The following is a 13,823-nucleotide window of genomic DNA, read 5'->3' on the forward strand; positions in this document are numbered from 1 at the left end:
GCTGTAGGTTTTGCTTGTGCAAGGTTTCCGATTGTCTTCCTAGATAATTAAGTAGTCGTACTCTGGAGATTTACGCAGGAATTTTTGGAATGTAGCTCGCAAATGTTACGGTACCACACTCAATTAAAATGGATGAACTGAGGATTTGGATGCCCTGCTCGAAGATGTATAATGAATGAATACAGCCTGTACTCGCATGCATTGACCTTAAAGGAGTAAGGTTGCACATTGTGACTGGTATCAAATTTAATTACCATTACGCTCTGCTTGCTGATGTGCAGTTCTTTCAATACCGAAGTTATGCGAAAACATTTTATTGCTCAGAAAATGTCAGGGAATAGATCTTGCTGTCACTGTATGATTTGTCAGTGTTAATTGGTAATGTTTTTTTTTTTTTTTTGCAATAAATAAATGCCCCCTTGCAGGTGTGGAATCTGAAATTGGAACAGGAAGTGGAAAAAAACAAGATCCTGTCGGAGGCCCTGCAGACACTTGCCACTGAGCACCACGACCTGAAGCGGTCCTTCTCCAGGAAAAGGTCCTTGCCGCAGAGCGCCTTCCCTGAGTACGAGTTTTTCGACGCTTACTCTGGTGAGTGCGTCTGTCCCGGGACAGCTCCGTCTGCCACCCATCCCCAGAGGCGATGCCCGTTATGTGGATACCGGGGCTTATGCATGGAGTATGAATGAACCCCTCACTCACAGATGGGGTGTTTTTGGTTATACATATATTTGTAACTTAAGCCCTACTGGCAGAAGATGTACACCTTTACATAGGTTATTATTGTAGGTCTCATGCTAAGTCCTGTCTGGTGAAGTGCATGCATCTTACACTCAGGATCTCGAGACCTTAACAGCTGCCCTTAGTGCTGGCTGTAGTTCCAGTTTTAATACCAATTCTTATGCAGCCATTGCTTCGCATTATCACATGCTACATTTTATGATGCTTGTATGTCTTAGATTTAATGCAGTATTTTTTGTAAACTATCCTCAGGACCATACCAGTGTATCAACCAAGCAAAATGTGACCTTAATCATTCAAGGGAAGCTACTGTGGCCCAGTGCAGAATGTTTTAAGGCCATTCGGTATAGGCTCTTATCAGGCTTTGCATGCTGGGAGAAAAAGAGCGTCAGGACGTTTACTGTTTTTCATCGGAACAGAGCTGCCCTACGAACAGCCTTGAGTGCTTGTGCTCCTGACTGGAGGGGCGCATACATCATTCTGACGCGGTTTCAGGAAGGCGGAGAGCGCTGGTGTTGATGTGCGGTCTGACCCTTGAACTGGGATGTAAATCGTGTTTTAGTGGCCCTGTCGGCACAAGCCTCCTGATTATAACCGCAGTGACCTTCCTGTCTGAGAGAGTGCCACTTTCCTGTATGGAGCATGTGAGGGGCGTGTCTGTGCCGGCGGGGGATGGCATCAGGTCTGAGAGATGGAAATGCCTGCAGTGCTAAAGGATCATGGGTGATATTTTTGTCGAATCAGCCAAGTTGTTGGCGTTTCAATTTGTTGTTTCTGCAGACTCGCATACATTAAAAAAACAAGACTCCTCCCATTTCTGGCCTTGTTCTGATTGGCACAGCTGATAAAATGATCATTCCATGATCAACGGCACACAGTTGGCTTTGAGACTTGCAGGTAGGTGTGCAGACCTCACAGTTCTGAAAATATTGTAGGAGTGATGTTCTGATGCGTTTCAAAAGTAAAGGTCAGTGCGAGATTTGATAGGTAATGACAGGGACTTTTACCAACATGCTGCAGAGCAGAACTTTGCCATTGTTTAATTGACAAGGTTGATCTTTATCAGAGGCTATGGACATGAATGAAAATTAAACTGTCTAAAATTTTTTGTTTGGGTGAATCCTATTGAAATGCACGGTTTGAGCTGGTCAACAGTTCCTGATGAAGTCCCTTTGGACAGCACTGCTGATTTTGCTTGTAAGGCATCCTTCCTGCACTACCCATGCCTTTGTAAAATGCTGTAATATAATACCAGGTCAAAGCCTCCACTGGCTTCATAGATGCAGGTGATATAATCAGGTCCTTTGTATTGATCTTCAGATAAATCACCTGTACAAAAAGCACAAACGCATTGCTATTCCAAAGTAACACTTCACCTACTGCTTGTTTAGAAGTTTGAGAGTAATATAGCTCTCAAAATCTTATTCAAACATCAGAGTAACTCATATCTATGCCTCAGAATTAAAACTGGGCGTCAGTTCACCGTGAGGTATGATTCCCGCGTTTCTGTACCAGCTATACGTTCTGCTATCGCAGGCAATGATTGAGTTTCCGTGGCAAGAGGAAGGAGGTAGGGTAGGGAAGCAAAGCGAGGTCTGCCGGAGGAATCTGACAGCAGACAGAGGCACTGCCTTCCAGTGGAACAATATCCCCAGATGGGGTTTCTGCCTCCAGGGAGGGGCGGGGAGGGGAGGGGGCGGGGGCGGGGGCGGGGGTGTCGGTTGCCGTGGGGCAGCGCTGACGGCAGGCTCTCCGCTGGCTCTTCCCCTCCAGACTCGGACTCGGAGCACTCTCTGAGCGGCTTCCTGTCCGTCACCGGCACCTCGTTGGAGGAAGAGAGCGTCCGGCACGGCGGCGGCGGCGGCAGCCCCAGCGGCCAGACCGCCATGTCCCGGGAGGGTAACCACGGCAACGAGAAGTCCCAGTGCAACGGGACGAAGAAGCACAGGTGAGGCTCCGCGCGCCGCGGCGGCGGGAAACCCGCCGGCTCTCCTCTGCTCTGCTCTCCTGATGCAGGCTGGGAAACGTGCAGGAGCCACTGAGCGTCAGCCTTCCATAGTCTGCGGTCTGTACGGCTCTGTGCGTTTGCAACGACTTCCTATTTCACATTTACTGGTGTTTACATGATAACGTGTTTGTATGGAGTGCTCCTAAGGCAGTGGTGTTGAACTGGGCAGCTGCTATCAGCTGGGCTTGGGCAAGGGCAGCATTGTTATATCAGTAAAAGTACAGCTGTGTTGTGATATCATATCTCCCAGTGCTGGATCTCAGCCGCAGTTTTTTATAAATGTGTTCTTTACATCCCCTCCCAAGGAAAGAGCATCTGATTCCAGTCCAGAGCCTCTCCTTCGGTTATGTTTGTATTGATAGCTTTTTCCCTGCCAAGTCCCTTTTATTTTGGGCAACTTATTTTCCTTCCTTTGGTGGCTTGTGAATAATTGAGGGCAGTGTCGTGTCTTGGGTTGGGACGCAGAGGGCGAGGGATTGAGGTGCAGCCATGCAGGCAGAGTAAAAGATTGATGAGGATGAGGAGCGAGGCGGGCGAACACGGCGGCCTGGAGTCCGTCGTCCCGTGATGACGGATGGAAGGGTCACATTCCACCGGCGGTAAACACGCGCGCTTACTAAGGTTTCATCCCCGCTGAGCGGGAGAACAAAACCTGATAGATTATGTGAATGTTAGACGGGGACTGCTGCATACTGGTCACTTATTCTTATGTTTTTAATTTGTGTGTGTGCATGCGTGCACAAGTACACAACAAAATGTTCAACATTTAATCAAATCTCAATTGGACTCGTATGTAATCTATTGAGTTGAATTAACAGCTGGTGTCTAGGCAATTCATAAGAACGTGCTTGCATGCATGCGTATATACAATCCGAGTGTGTGCATGGATGGTTATGCCCGATGTCCAACGGTGGTTATTATCTGCCATCATCTGTACCTGGGCCTCAGTTTTGGACTTTCCTGGGGTCTGAGAGAACCTGGACTAATGTGTGTGCTTATGCAGGGAAACACCAATGACCCCGATAAGCCATTACTCTGCATATGGAATACTTTGGCTCACAGTTTTTAAAGGCTAAGCAGGGGACATTCCTCCCCATGTTACATTCCTGCACATCACTTGGTTAGTAAATTATGTTATGAGCATATCAGTTAGAAGCATATCAATATTTTAAAAGGCACAGAAGTGAGGATAAAATTAGAAATGGCGTTCTGTAAAAATGATTCACAGAAAGCAGAAATGTGCTGACCATGTGAAAAAGCAGTTCCTATTTTATTCTGATAGACTGAATTTTATTTCCGTAAGCAGAAACTATTTTTCTGGCCTTTCCAGAATATTTTGTGTGCTTTTCTCATTTTGCATTCAGGCATTAGATTTTCAAGTCCATGTCCTTAGCTGCTAAGCCATGTTGCCATTGAATTTGGTTATCCAGAGGGATTTACTCCTTCATCAGAGACATACTGGGAGGCAGGTCAGGCAGCTTTGCTGTTCAGCCTGCTGGGCCTGCAGCAGACTAGGATTACAGTACCTGATCATATCTGGAGTGAACACTGCTAGCACTGGGTGTTAGCCTTCAGGCCTAGCCAACCCGGCCAGACCCCGCAGGCCAGGCTGGGTTTATCGTGTCCGTAAGGACACCCACAATGTGCTTCTGGTGCCCCGCTGTCTGTGTAAACATTACATGTTCTGCATGAATGAATTAGTTCATTCGGTAGTTAACATTTAATGAGTGGATCCTGATGGCATACGGCCTATGCTGTGTGTGACTCTCTGTTTTCACATGGCACTGTGTAAAAATAAACTTGATTTGTCTCATATGGTATGCCAATTTTCATAATAAAGAACAAATATGATTAAATGGCTCACATTTATATTAAAGAAGGATAAAGTACATTAAATGTCAACCGGAAAGTAAAATTATTACATTATATTATCTATATGATGAGAGTTTAATGTATACATCATAGCCAGTTATTGGTCACAGGCAGTGCTGTGTGTGGTCTGCTGTGTACATATTAGGAACGGTCCACATGTAGGAGATTTAGTCATTTGCTCCAGCATTACGTCTGTACCTGGGTGAGTTTGTTTTCCATTTCCCCCATTGCTTCAGTGTCCAGCGCACTGTGAGGATAATACAGCCGTGCACACGTGTCCACAGCCAATGAGCTCGGATTGATTGATTGGGTCAGCGTGGCTATGTGCTGCTCTGCTTGGGGACCGGCCGTCCCATCCCCCGCTGCTGGTGTGTGGACAGAGCATTAGTGCGGCCATGGCGACACAATCGCTCGGCACGGGCCAAACAGAGCCCGCAGTGTCCACACTGCCACCTCATCTGCAGATGGGTGCAGACCAGCCAGAGGACATGGTCGCTTTGCTCTGTCCCATTCAGAATGGGGGTGGGGCAGCTACAATCCACACATGGTGCTGCATGTCACATTTGACCTGTAGAAACCTCTTGTTTTTTACAATATGTTTGCAAGTAATTTCAGTGCTAGTGCATAGTAAATAATAAATGAGCAAGTTGATTAAGTCACTCTGGATAAGAACACACGCTGTCTGTAATGTATTGTGATGTATAATAATTATGATACTTACTTGTATATAAATGTAGATGAGGAAAATTCTGTGTATATATGTAATTAGTTAACTGGTATCCCTGTGCTTTCACACATTAGGCCTAGTGAAAGCCTGCTTTGGTAACCTGTGTCCTTTCACTGTGTTTTGTGCCTGTCTGTCTGTCTGTCTGTTTATCCGTCTGTCCGTATATCAGGACAAGATTACCGGCCCCCATGTTTTCCCGGAATGACTTCAGTATCTGGAGCATTCTGAAGAAGTGCATTGGCATGGTGAGATTCTTCATCTGTATTAGACTGCCCTGTCTGTGCTGTAAATCACCACCTGGGCCTCACTGCTCTAACTGCGCTGTAAATCTCTGTGTATAGGTATGGGGTACGTCGTGCCAAGCCGTAACTTGGCAGATTGCATACCTGCCATCCCAATCTGGGTCCAACACCCCCCTGTAACTGCACTGTAAATCTCCATCTGGGTCACTCTCCCACTCACTATAAATATTGGTCCCTGATTCATCTTTCATTTGTGTTAATTACAGGCAATAAGCATGTTTTGAAAGCTAATGACTCAAAGGCTTTGCATACTTGCAGATGCATCCTAACAGATTGACTGTCTTGGCTGTACAAAACACTGCTTTAATGAGACCTCCCTCATATTTGAGCGTGTGTGAGTTGTGCTAGTTATACTAGAAGTAACCATTTATTACGGGTGTAATTTTGCAGTGAACATACACATGACTTAGGACTGACAGGCGGGGACATCTGTCAAATGCACCGGCCAGATGTCCCTGAACATGTTGAATATATGGCCTTTTACAAAGTGTTCCAGCCGCGTCTGTTTACAGTATGGCCTGAGTGGAGACCAGACATAGTATCTCACTGCTGTTTGATTACACTAAGCTCGCATAATGTTTTAGATACATTATCAGGTGTTTCATATTTATCTGTAGCTTGTGATTTTGTAGTGTGTGTGGTGTTCCTTGTGTGTGTATGTACAACTGTTTTCCTGTCTCTGGCTGTCTCATTGTAAAATTCACATTCTCTCTCCCTCATTCTCTCTCTCTCTCTCCTTCAGGAGCTCTCCAAGATTGCCATGCCGGTGGTATTCAACGAGCCGCTGAGCTTCCTGCAGCGGCTGACTGAGTACATGGAGCACACATACCTGATCCACCAGGCCAACAGCTCCTCAGATTCTGTGGAGAGGATGAAGGTACCTGTTCTGCCCCTCTCTAGCTCCTTTAGTGCTTTGTACACTTGCACCATGTTGGTTTTGGGGATGCTAATGGCTAACAGTGGTGTGCTTTTTGGGGTGTGGGGACGCTGATGGCTACCAGTGGTGTGCTGTTTGGGTTGTGGGGAAGCTAATGGCTAACGGTGGTGTGCTGTTTGGGTCGTGGGGACGCTAATGGCTAACGGTGGTGTGCTGTTTGGGTCATGTCCGCAGTGTGTGGCGGCCTTCGCCGTCTCAGCTGTGGCCTCGCAGTGGGAACGCACCGGGAAGCCCTTCAACCCGCTGCTGGGAGAGACGTACGAGCTGGTCAGGTACGGGTGGATCGTCCTCCTTGAAACTGTCAAGTGTGCTTGTTAGCATGCTGGCATGTTATTAAAGGCTCTGTAATGCACAGCACGGACTTTGAGTGGGTCAATGCCCACACATCTCATTTTATGATTATTAATAATAAGTAATAGATTGGAATTACATTTCACCATGTATCTAGTGATCTTAGTGCCCTTTTCAGTGAAGGGGGGGGGGGGGGCAGGGGAACTTACCTCAACCACCCCTAATGTGTTGCAACCAACAGATGATGCACAGCATCCATTTCTTGTTAAAATGCTCCCCCCTCACCAGCTGAATGGAACATTATAGAGCTACTTAAACTATCTCAATAAATGTTTGAGTGTAGATTAATCATTTCAGCCATGGGTTAATGGTATGCTACACCTAGTCTGTCATTGTCATGTTATCAACAAGGCAGGAGAGGACGATTTTTTTCCCACGTGCACGTTTCTGGAGGTTGCCATGGTGATACTGCCTCCCGCCCCTTGCAGGGAGGACCTGGGTTTCAGGCTGATGTCGGAGCAGGTCAGCCACCACCCGCCAGTCAGCGCCTTCCACGCAGAGGGCCTGAACAAGGACTTTATGTTCCACGGGTCCATCTACCCCAAGCTCAAGTTCTGGGGGAAAAGCGTGGAGGCAGAGCCCAAAGGAATCATCACCCTGGAACTGCCCAAGTGGGTCCGCCTCCCAACACACACTGAGTCAGCTGACTCTCATGGGAAAACTTGATTTATTATTTATGTTGTGTGATGCAAATACAGCAATTTCACAAACATCGGCCAGGTGCAGATAGCACATTTATGATAGTATATTTCCATTTAAAAATAGAATAAAATATGCTTGCATATCCCTCATTTTTAATGAAACAGAAAATGCAAAGTAGACAGAGATAAATAAACCTCCTTTTGTTCTGTTCATGTCTAGTGAGCATTCTCAGGTGATCAAGGACAATACTGAAAGTCTCTTTCATGTGTAGTGGAAGACATTGGGTAGATCAGATGTGTCCTTTGAATAAGGCCTCCTGGTGCCCAAAGCCTGTCTCACAGACTCAAGCGGTTGAGGTTGTGTGATTTGATTTCAGTGGTCTTATCAAAGGTTTGGAGCTTAGCGGTCAATGTTTTGTGTCGCACAGGCACAATGAAGCCTACACATGGACAAACCCCACCTGCTGCGTTCACAACATCATTGTGGGTCAGCTGTGGATTGAGCAATACGGAAACGTGGAAGTAATCAACCACAAGTACGTACAGCTCCTTCGCCGTTTGTCTGTAGGACTGTGTAATGAACCAAACATCTGTAGTGTCTTTGCTTAAAGTGTCACTCTGGTAAACAAGTGTAGGAATCTCAAGAGCCTCTTCATCCAATGTAGAAGATTGATCAGCCTTGACTGGTGGCAGTTGAAAAGAGGTCGCGGTGGGATGGCACATCAAACTGAAACTGGCAAAGGAACAATATATTATGTTGTTAAAATGGTAACTACTGAATTATTATTTTTTTTTTAATAGAACTGGAGAAAGATGTAGCCTGACTTTCAAACCATGTGGCCTTTTTGGGAAGGAACTGCACAAAGTGGAAGGCTACATACTCGATAAAAGGTAATATGGCCAGAAGGGAATCGTGTGTGGTCACTGGCCTTTCATAAATTCCTGATAACTGTAAGGCTCACAACCTCTGATTAGATAGAGACCTTTGAAAAGTCCGCTAGGCCTCTGCATAGTCTCACCCTCCTGTTTCCGTTTGGGGTACAGTAAAAAGAAGCTCTGTGCGCTCTATGGGAAGTGGACTGAGTGTCTGTACACCGTGGACCCGGCCAGCTTCGATGCCCACAAGAAGACGGACAGGAAGAACTCGGAGGAGAAGAAGAGCAGCAAACCAGTACGTACGGCGATGCGCCCCACACAACCACCTACAGCAGGGCATTGGGTCGCCCGCCTCACCTGATTGAACCGTGCTGTATAATAAGGACTTGTCTACATGTAACTGCCAGGATTTGAAAGGACCAGAGAAAGGATGACCAAAAGTCTCCTTTGCTTTGTGGCTGGTTTTAGATTTGAGCTAGTGAGCCAGAAGGTACTGAGTTCAGATCCTGGACTGTGAACATGTTGTTGGATGCTTCAGCAAAGTGCTTGATCTGAACCGTTTCAGTTGTTTCTGTACAAATTTGGCATGCCTCCTTGGTGGACAACAATGGAAATAGTTTAGTGTGTAACTTAATTGATTATTATAACCTCATTGAGTATTATTTTTTTAATGCATAGATATACATGTTTGATGTTAGCCGTGGTAACTGTGTTCCAGGCCGCCCCAGACGAGGAAGCAGAGGACATGCCCCCTCCAGAGGCAGAGACGGTCCAGGTCATCCCGGGCAGCGAACTCCTGTGGAGGATAGCGCCCCGCCCAGAGAACTACGCAGAGGTCAGCAGGAAAGATTGGGCAACCCGCCAACCAGCGCTGGTCACTAGTGAGGGATGAGACTCTGTCATCACGCCCAACTGAAGCCCTCCCGCCACTGGGCGATGCTAGAGCCAACTGGGCATCACCATGTGGGCCTGCCAGCCGCAGTTGGCACTGACATGGTCTGGGTTCCATACCAGACCATAGGGGCCATCCATTCACTATAACAGTGCTTCAACAGGATGAGTCATCCAGCAGGCCCTTCCAGTCAATTGTTGATGCAAATGTCCATTCTCCTGACAGTAGGGTTGGGATTAATCTTTTTAGTCCAAGCAGTTCAGTAAATAGGAATTGACTCCCACACTGCAAGATATAGGGCGAATTACAACTTTAACTTTCAACTTTATTGAGTACAAGTCTAGATGGGCTGATTGGTCTGATCAAATATTATTTTGTTCCTATTTTTGTATGGCTGCTTGTGTGGTACTCATGGTCATTTATAATTTCCCATTGGCTAATCTGCCATCCATCTGTCCACTGATTCGTAGATGTACGCCTTCTCCACATTCGCCATGCAGCTGAATGAACTGGACGAGGAGATGGAAGGAGTCGTACCCAAAACAGACTGCAGGCTAAGGCCAGACATCCGCGCAATGGAGAACGGCGACATAGGTACTGCGTCTACATCAAAACGGCTATGAATTATAAATGCGATCGCATTCAAATACGTCTGTTAGTAGTATTTTAATTTGGAATTTGATTCTTATAATATTTTCCAGTACATCTGTACAGTGTGTGTATAAACCTGGGGATCGTGCTTCTTTTCCTTGTACAGTAATCTTGTATAGGTATGAATACTCATAATAAATATGTATAATAAATAGTTTGTACATAACATTCCATACGACACTGCAGCTCACTGTGCTTCATGGGAGGAGTCATACTAACTTGAATTGAATAAATAAGCCTCAGACAGCCTTGTGCAGTGCCGTTTGTCTGTCTGTGACTAGATCTAGCGAGTGAGGAGAAGAAGAGACTGGAGGAGAAGCAGAGAGCTTCGCGGAAGAACCGCTCCAAATCCGACGAGGACTGGAAGACCAGGTGAGTACAGCTCCCAAAAGTCGGTCCTGACCCATGAGAGACCCACACAAACACAGCTACCCTTTCCTTATTTTGGGTTTGGACGTTACACTATCTTAAATCATTCATTCAGGCTGAAGGCAGACTATTCTGTGGTTAGATGGAATTTGGGCAAGAGAATGCTCATCTCAACGTGATACATAAGCAGAGGAGAGCTTTCTTATCAAATTTTGTGGATCAAATTACTTTGCTGTTTGTACTGTGTACTTTTTTTGAGTGCAGTCCAAGCAAAAATAGAAGGTATGCACTTAGACAGCGAACAGGAGTGACTGCAGCACGTTCAGTGAAAATCATTGTGCTTACAACCAAATTATACTTTTTGTGTCCTACCGAACACAGCCATATAGTATGAGGCTCATTGCACAATGAGTTTTTAAGACAGAACTGTACAATGCCATTTGATCCTAAATTAATTTAAAGTCTTATACACATTTAATAATTAAATCTTTGTTTTAGAAGGTCAAATAAAGGTTATTGCATGCTTCTTCCCTGCTACAGTGTGTGTATTATCCACATGGACATGCTGTATTCCACACTATAATATTAATGCCACAAATTAGTTTAATTATTCCCAGTGCTGCGCTATGTTTTTTTTAATCAGTAACCCCCCTTTTCCTGTTTTTTGTTTTCTCTCCATTGTGTGTTTGTTGCTCTGTTTTAATGAGAAGAAATCCTGCTCCCTGCTGCAGGTTTGAGTTGCTTGCTGCCCTCTGGTCTGGTTTGGTTTGGTGTTTCACATTTGAACACTATGCTGTGCTATGTGCTCCCCCCTCTGACTCACTCCAGTACTGCAATAGATGCATTGGCACTTGAGCCCTTTAAATTCAAATTGGTAACAGAAAAATGAATTGTGTAGATCCTTTCAAGAATCGGATCAGCAAAAAGCATTTCGGAATATTCAGTTAAATTTAAGATGAAAAAAAATGTTTGTGAAATGCCATGTCTTTCAAGTTCAACAATACAGATTTTAATTTTATGTCATAACTAATGCATCTCTTTCATCTACTCTCACTTAAACTGTTAAATTGATATAGCAGCAAATTTGAACAGTTCAGCTAGCACTATACATTTTATTGCACAATATCATCTTGGGTGTTTCATTGGCTGATTTTACAGTTTTTAAAAAATGATTAATACCTGAATGAACCAGAGCTTTGTGATTAAATAAGTTGGAAATTTGCTGAAGCTTCCAGTTTTAGTTGTATAGTATTCCTTCAGAGTGTGAGGGAATGCTGTGTAACTCTGTGGCATTTCCTTTTAGATGGTTTAACCAGGGGCCCAACCCTCACAATGGCTCCCAGGACTGGCTTTACACCGGGGGATACTGGGATCGAAACTACTCCAACCTGCCGGACATCTATTAATGCACAAGGGGAGACGTCCGCACTTGGTGGGCATCAACCAAAACCCAGATTTTAAACTCTCCTCTTTTTTTAAAACCATGGTGTAGCTCTGATCTGTAGCATACGTTTGGGCTGTCTAAATGGGGCAAGAGCCCAGGATACAGTTAGCTGTGTTGTTCATTTTCATATACGTGTTCAGGATATTACTTAATTACCCTAGCAGACAGCTCTATCTAGGGCATAGCTCTATTAGTAATAGCACCCTTATTCAGCTATCGTGCATACAAGCACACATAATATGTTTATACTGCTGACTGTTTATATACCACAGCATATATTTATATGTAACAACAGGGTCCCTCTCAGGATTTGAATCTACAACCTTCTGGTTACAACATCAGTTAAATTCAGATCATTACAACATAGAACTCAACAGGGAGGGTACTCTTAAAAACAACCATTAAGTGAGCTACACCATGCCAAAGGGGCATTGTTCTAAGCTGTAGCACTCGGATACATTTGATTCTTCGCTCCTCTGTACGACTGAACAGTTTAAACCCACTTAACAGGAAGTTAAGGTTTGAGAGTTGAATGTGACATTGTCTTTCTTCCTCAAGTCTCGCTTCAGGAATGAAGAAGCCATGTGTATGGAACTCTGACAAAACTATTTAAGATTAATGTACAGCTGTTTTGTGTAAAGAATAGACCATGTTAGTTTGTTAGTAAACTACTATAAGACATGTAATGCAGTTCTGCTGTCACAGTGCAGTCGAAAACAACTTCAGGAATTACACAACACCTTTATTCCTTAACAGATGTGTGTAGACTGTTTTCTGTGAGCAGAGTTTCACAGATTCTGTGTCCTCTGTGATGCAGAATTGTCTCCAGTTATTAGTCTGAAAGTCTGCATTATGACAAGGCACACTACTTATCTTATACTTACCCACTGATACTGGGTGGATGTAACTTATTGCTGTATGTACCATCAGTGGGTGCCGATCTTGCACACATTGACTGTTAATCATGCCTTAGAGACGTAGTAAAATGCTAGGCCAGAAACGTTGCACATCCCTGCTTCTACACCTGCTCTTATACTTGTAACGCGTCTGTTGTAAGGCAGTTTGTTCTTTTCAATAGTGCTGTGAATGTGTAATTCTTCTCAGAGAGCAGTGCAGACAGATGATCAGCCAGTGGAGCAAAGCGGGTTGGGCAGAGCAGCAATTTCACTGCACAAGGGAAAGTGGTTTCAGTAGCGATGGGCAACTGAGTGCAACACTCAGGGTCAGTTCAGTAAGCCACACGGTCCTCCTCTTTTCAGAGGTGGTAATGGGAAATGAAGTCCTGCACTTGTGCACAGCTGTTCCGTCACATCCATCTAAGGACTTCATCTCACATAGGCACGATGGCTAAACAAGACTTGGTATATATTAGTCAGAACCGCTGTTTCTCAACAGATCGATTCTCAGTAAATCATACCCAGACCAAATCTTGCTTTCCACAAAATGCTTTCCACACCAAAGTCCTCCAGTTGGTTTAAACAAATCAGGTGTTAGCTAATCTATTTCCCCCATTCAGCACTTGCTCTCAAGCGGTTGAAATCACATGGTACAGGAAATTTAAAAGACCTGTGAGTACCGCTTCCACTCACAGGTAAGCGTACAAAAATCAAATCATTACGTAAGGAGGGGATGTGTGAACACCCCGGACTGTTACTAGCATTCTAAAAGCATTCCTCATGTCCAGTGTGTAAGGACACCGCAATTCCCAAACGCGTCCTCGTCTGGGGCAGCTGTTTAAAGAACTACTGCACTGGAGGTAGATAGACTAGTGTGCTCCTGGCATTACGGTTTTATCCATTGTTGACCTGTGTATATTGAGTATCTTAATGCAGAATTTCTATTGCTGCTAAATAAAAGCTTAACATTATATTGTCAGTGCTTGTACTTTGTGTCCCTGTTTACTAATATAGACTTGGAAAAAGATAAAATGGTGACTGCCCTAACCACAAAATCATCGATAATAAATCGATAGTTCCCCTCTGGATTTTGGTTCAATACGAATACGTGCATTT

The 13,823-nt window shown here is 44.8% G+C and overlaps 1 protein-coding gene across 4 annotated transcripts in view; it reads left to right on the plus strand.

Annotated features, from left to right (window-relative positions):
• Positions 1–13,686, plus strand: part of LOC118234684 (oxysterol-binding protein-related protein 1-like) — a 32,233-nt gene extending 18,547 nt beyond the window's left edge. For 2 of the 4 annotated variants that reach the window (XM_035431398.1, XM_035431399.1), the window contains exons 15-28: positions 426–591; positions 2,515–2,689; positions 5,518–5,593; positions 6,393–6,527; positions 6,762–6,859; positions 7,367–7,549; positions 8,008–8,115; positions 8,381–8,470; positions 8,624–8,750; positions 9,174–9,290; positions 9,818–9,941; positions 10,280–10,370; positions 11,078–11,098; positions 11,671–13,686. In XM_035431398.1, the coding sequence (XP_035287289.1) occupies positions 426–591; positions 2,515–2,689; positions 5,518–5,593; positions 6,393–6,527; positions 6,762–6,859; positions 7,367–7,549; positions 8,008–8,115; positions 8,381–8,470; positions 8,624–8,750; positions 9,174–9,290; positions 9,818–9,941; positions 10,280–10,370; positions 11,078–11,098; positions 11,671–11,773 (1,614 nt within the window). In that variant the 3' untranslated portion in view covers positions 11,774–13,686. The remainder of the gene's footprint in view (positions 1–425; positions 592–2,514; positions 2,690–5,517; positions 5,594–6,392; positions 6,528–6,761; positions 6,860–7,366; positions 7,550–8,007; positions 8,116–8,380; positions 8,471–8,623; positions 8,751–9,173; positions 9,291–9,817; positions 9,942–10,279; positions 10,371–11,077; positions 11,099–11,670) is intronic. The other 2 variants (XM_035431400.1, XM_035431401.1) reach the window with 1 other exon arrangement.
• Positions 13,687–13,823: the final 137 nt, after the last annotated feature.

The sequence above is a fragment of the Anguilla anguilla genome, chromosome 8 (genome assembly GCF_013347855.1).
Source record: "Anguilla anguilla isolate fAngAng1 chromosome 8, fAngAng1.pri, whole genome shotgun sequence".
Lineage (NCBI taxonomy): Eukaryota > Metazoa > Chordata > Actinopteri > Anguilliformes > Anguillidae > Anguilla > Anguilla anguilla.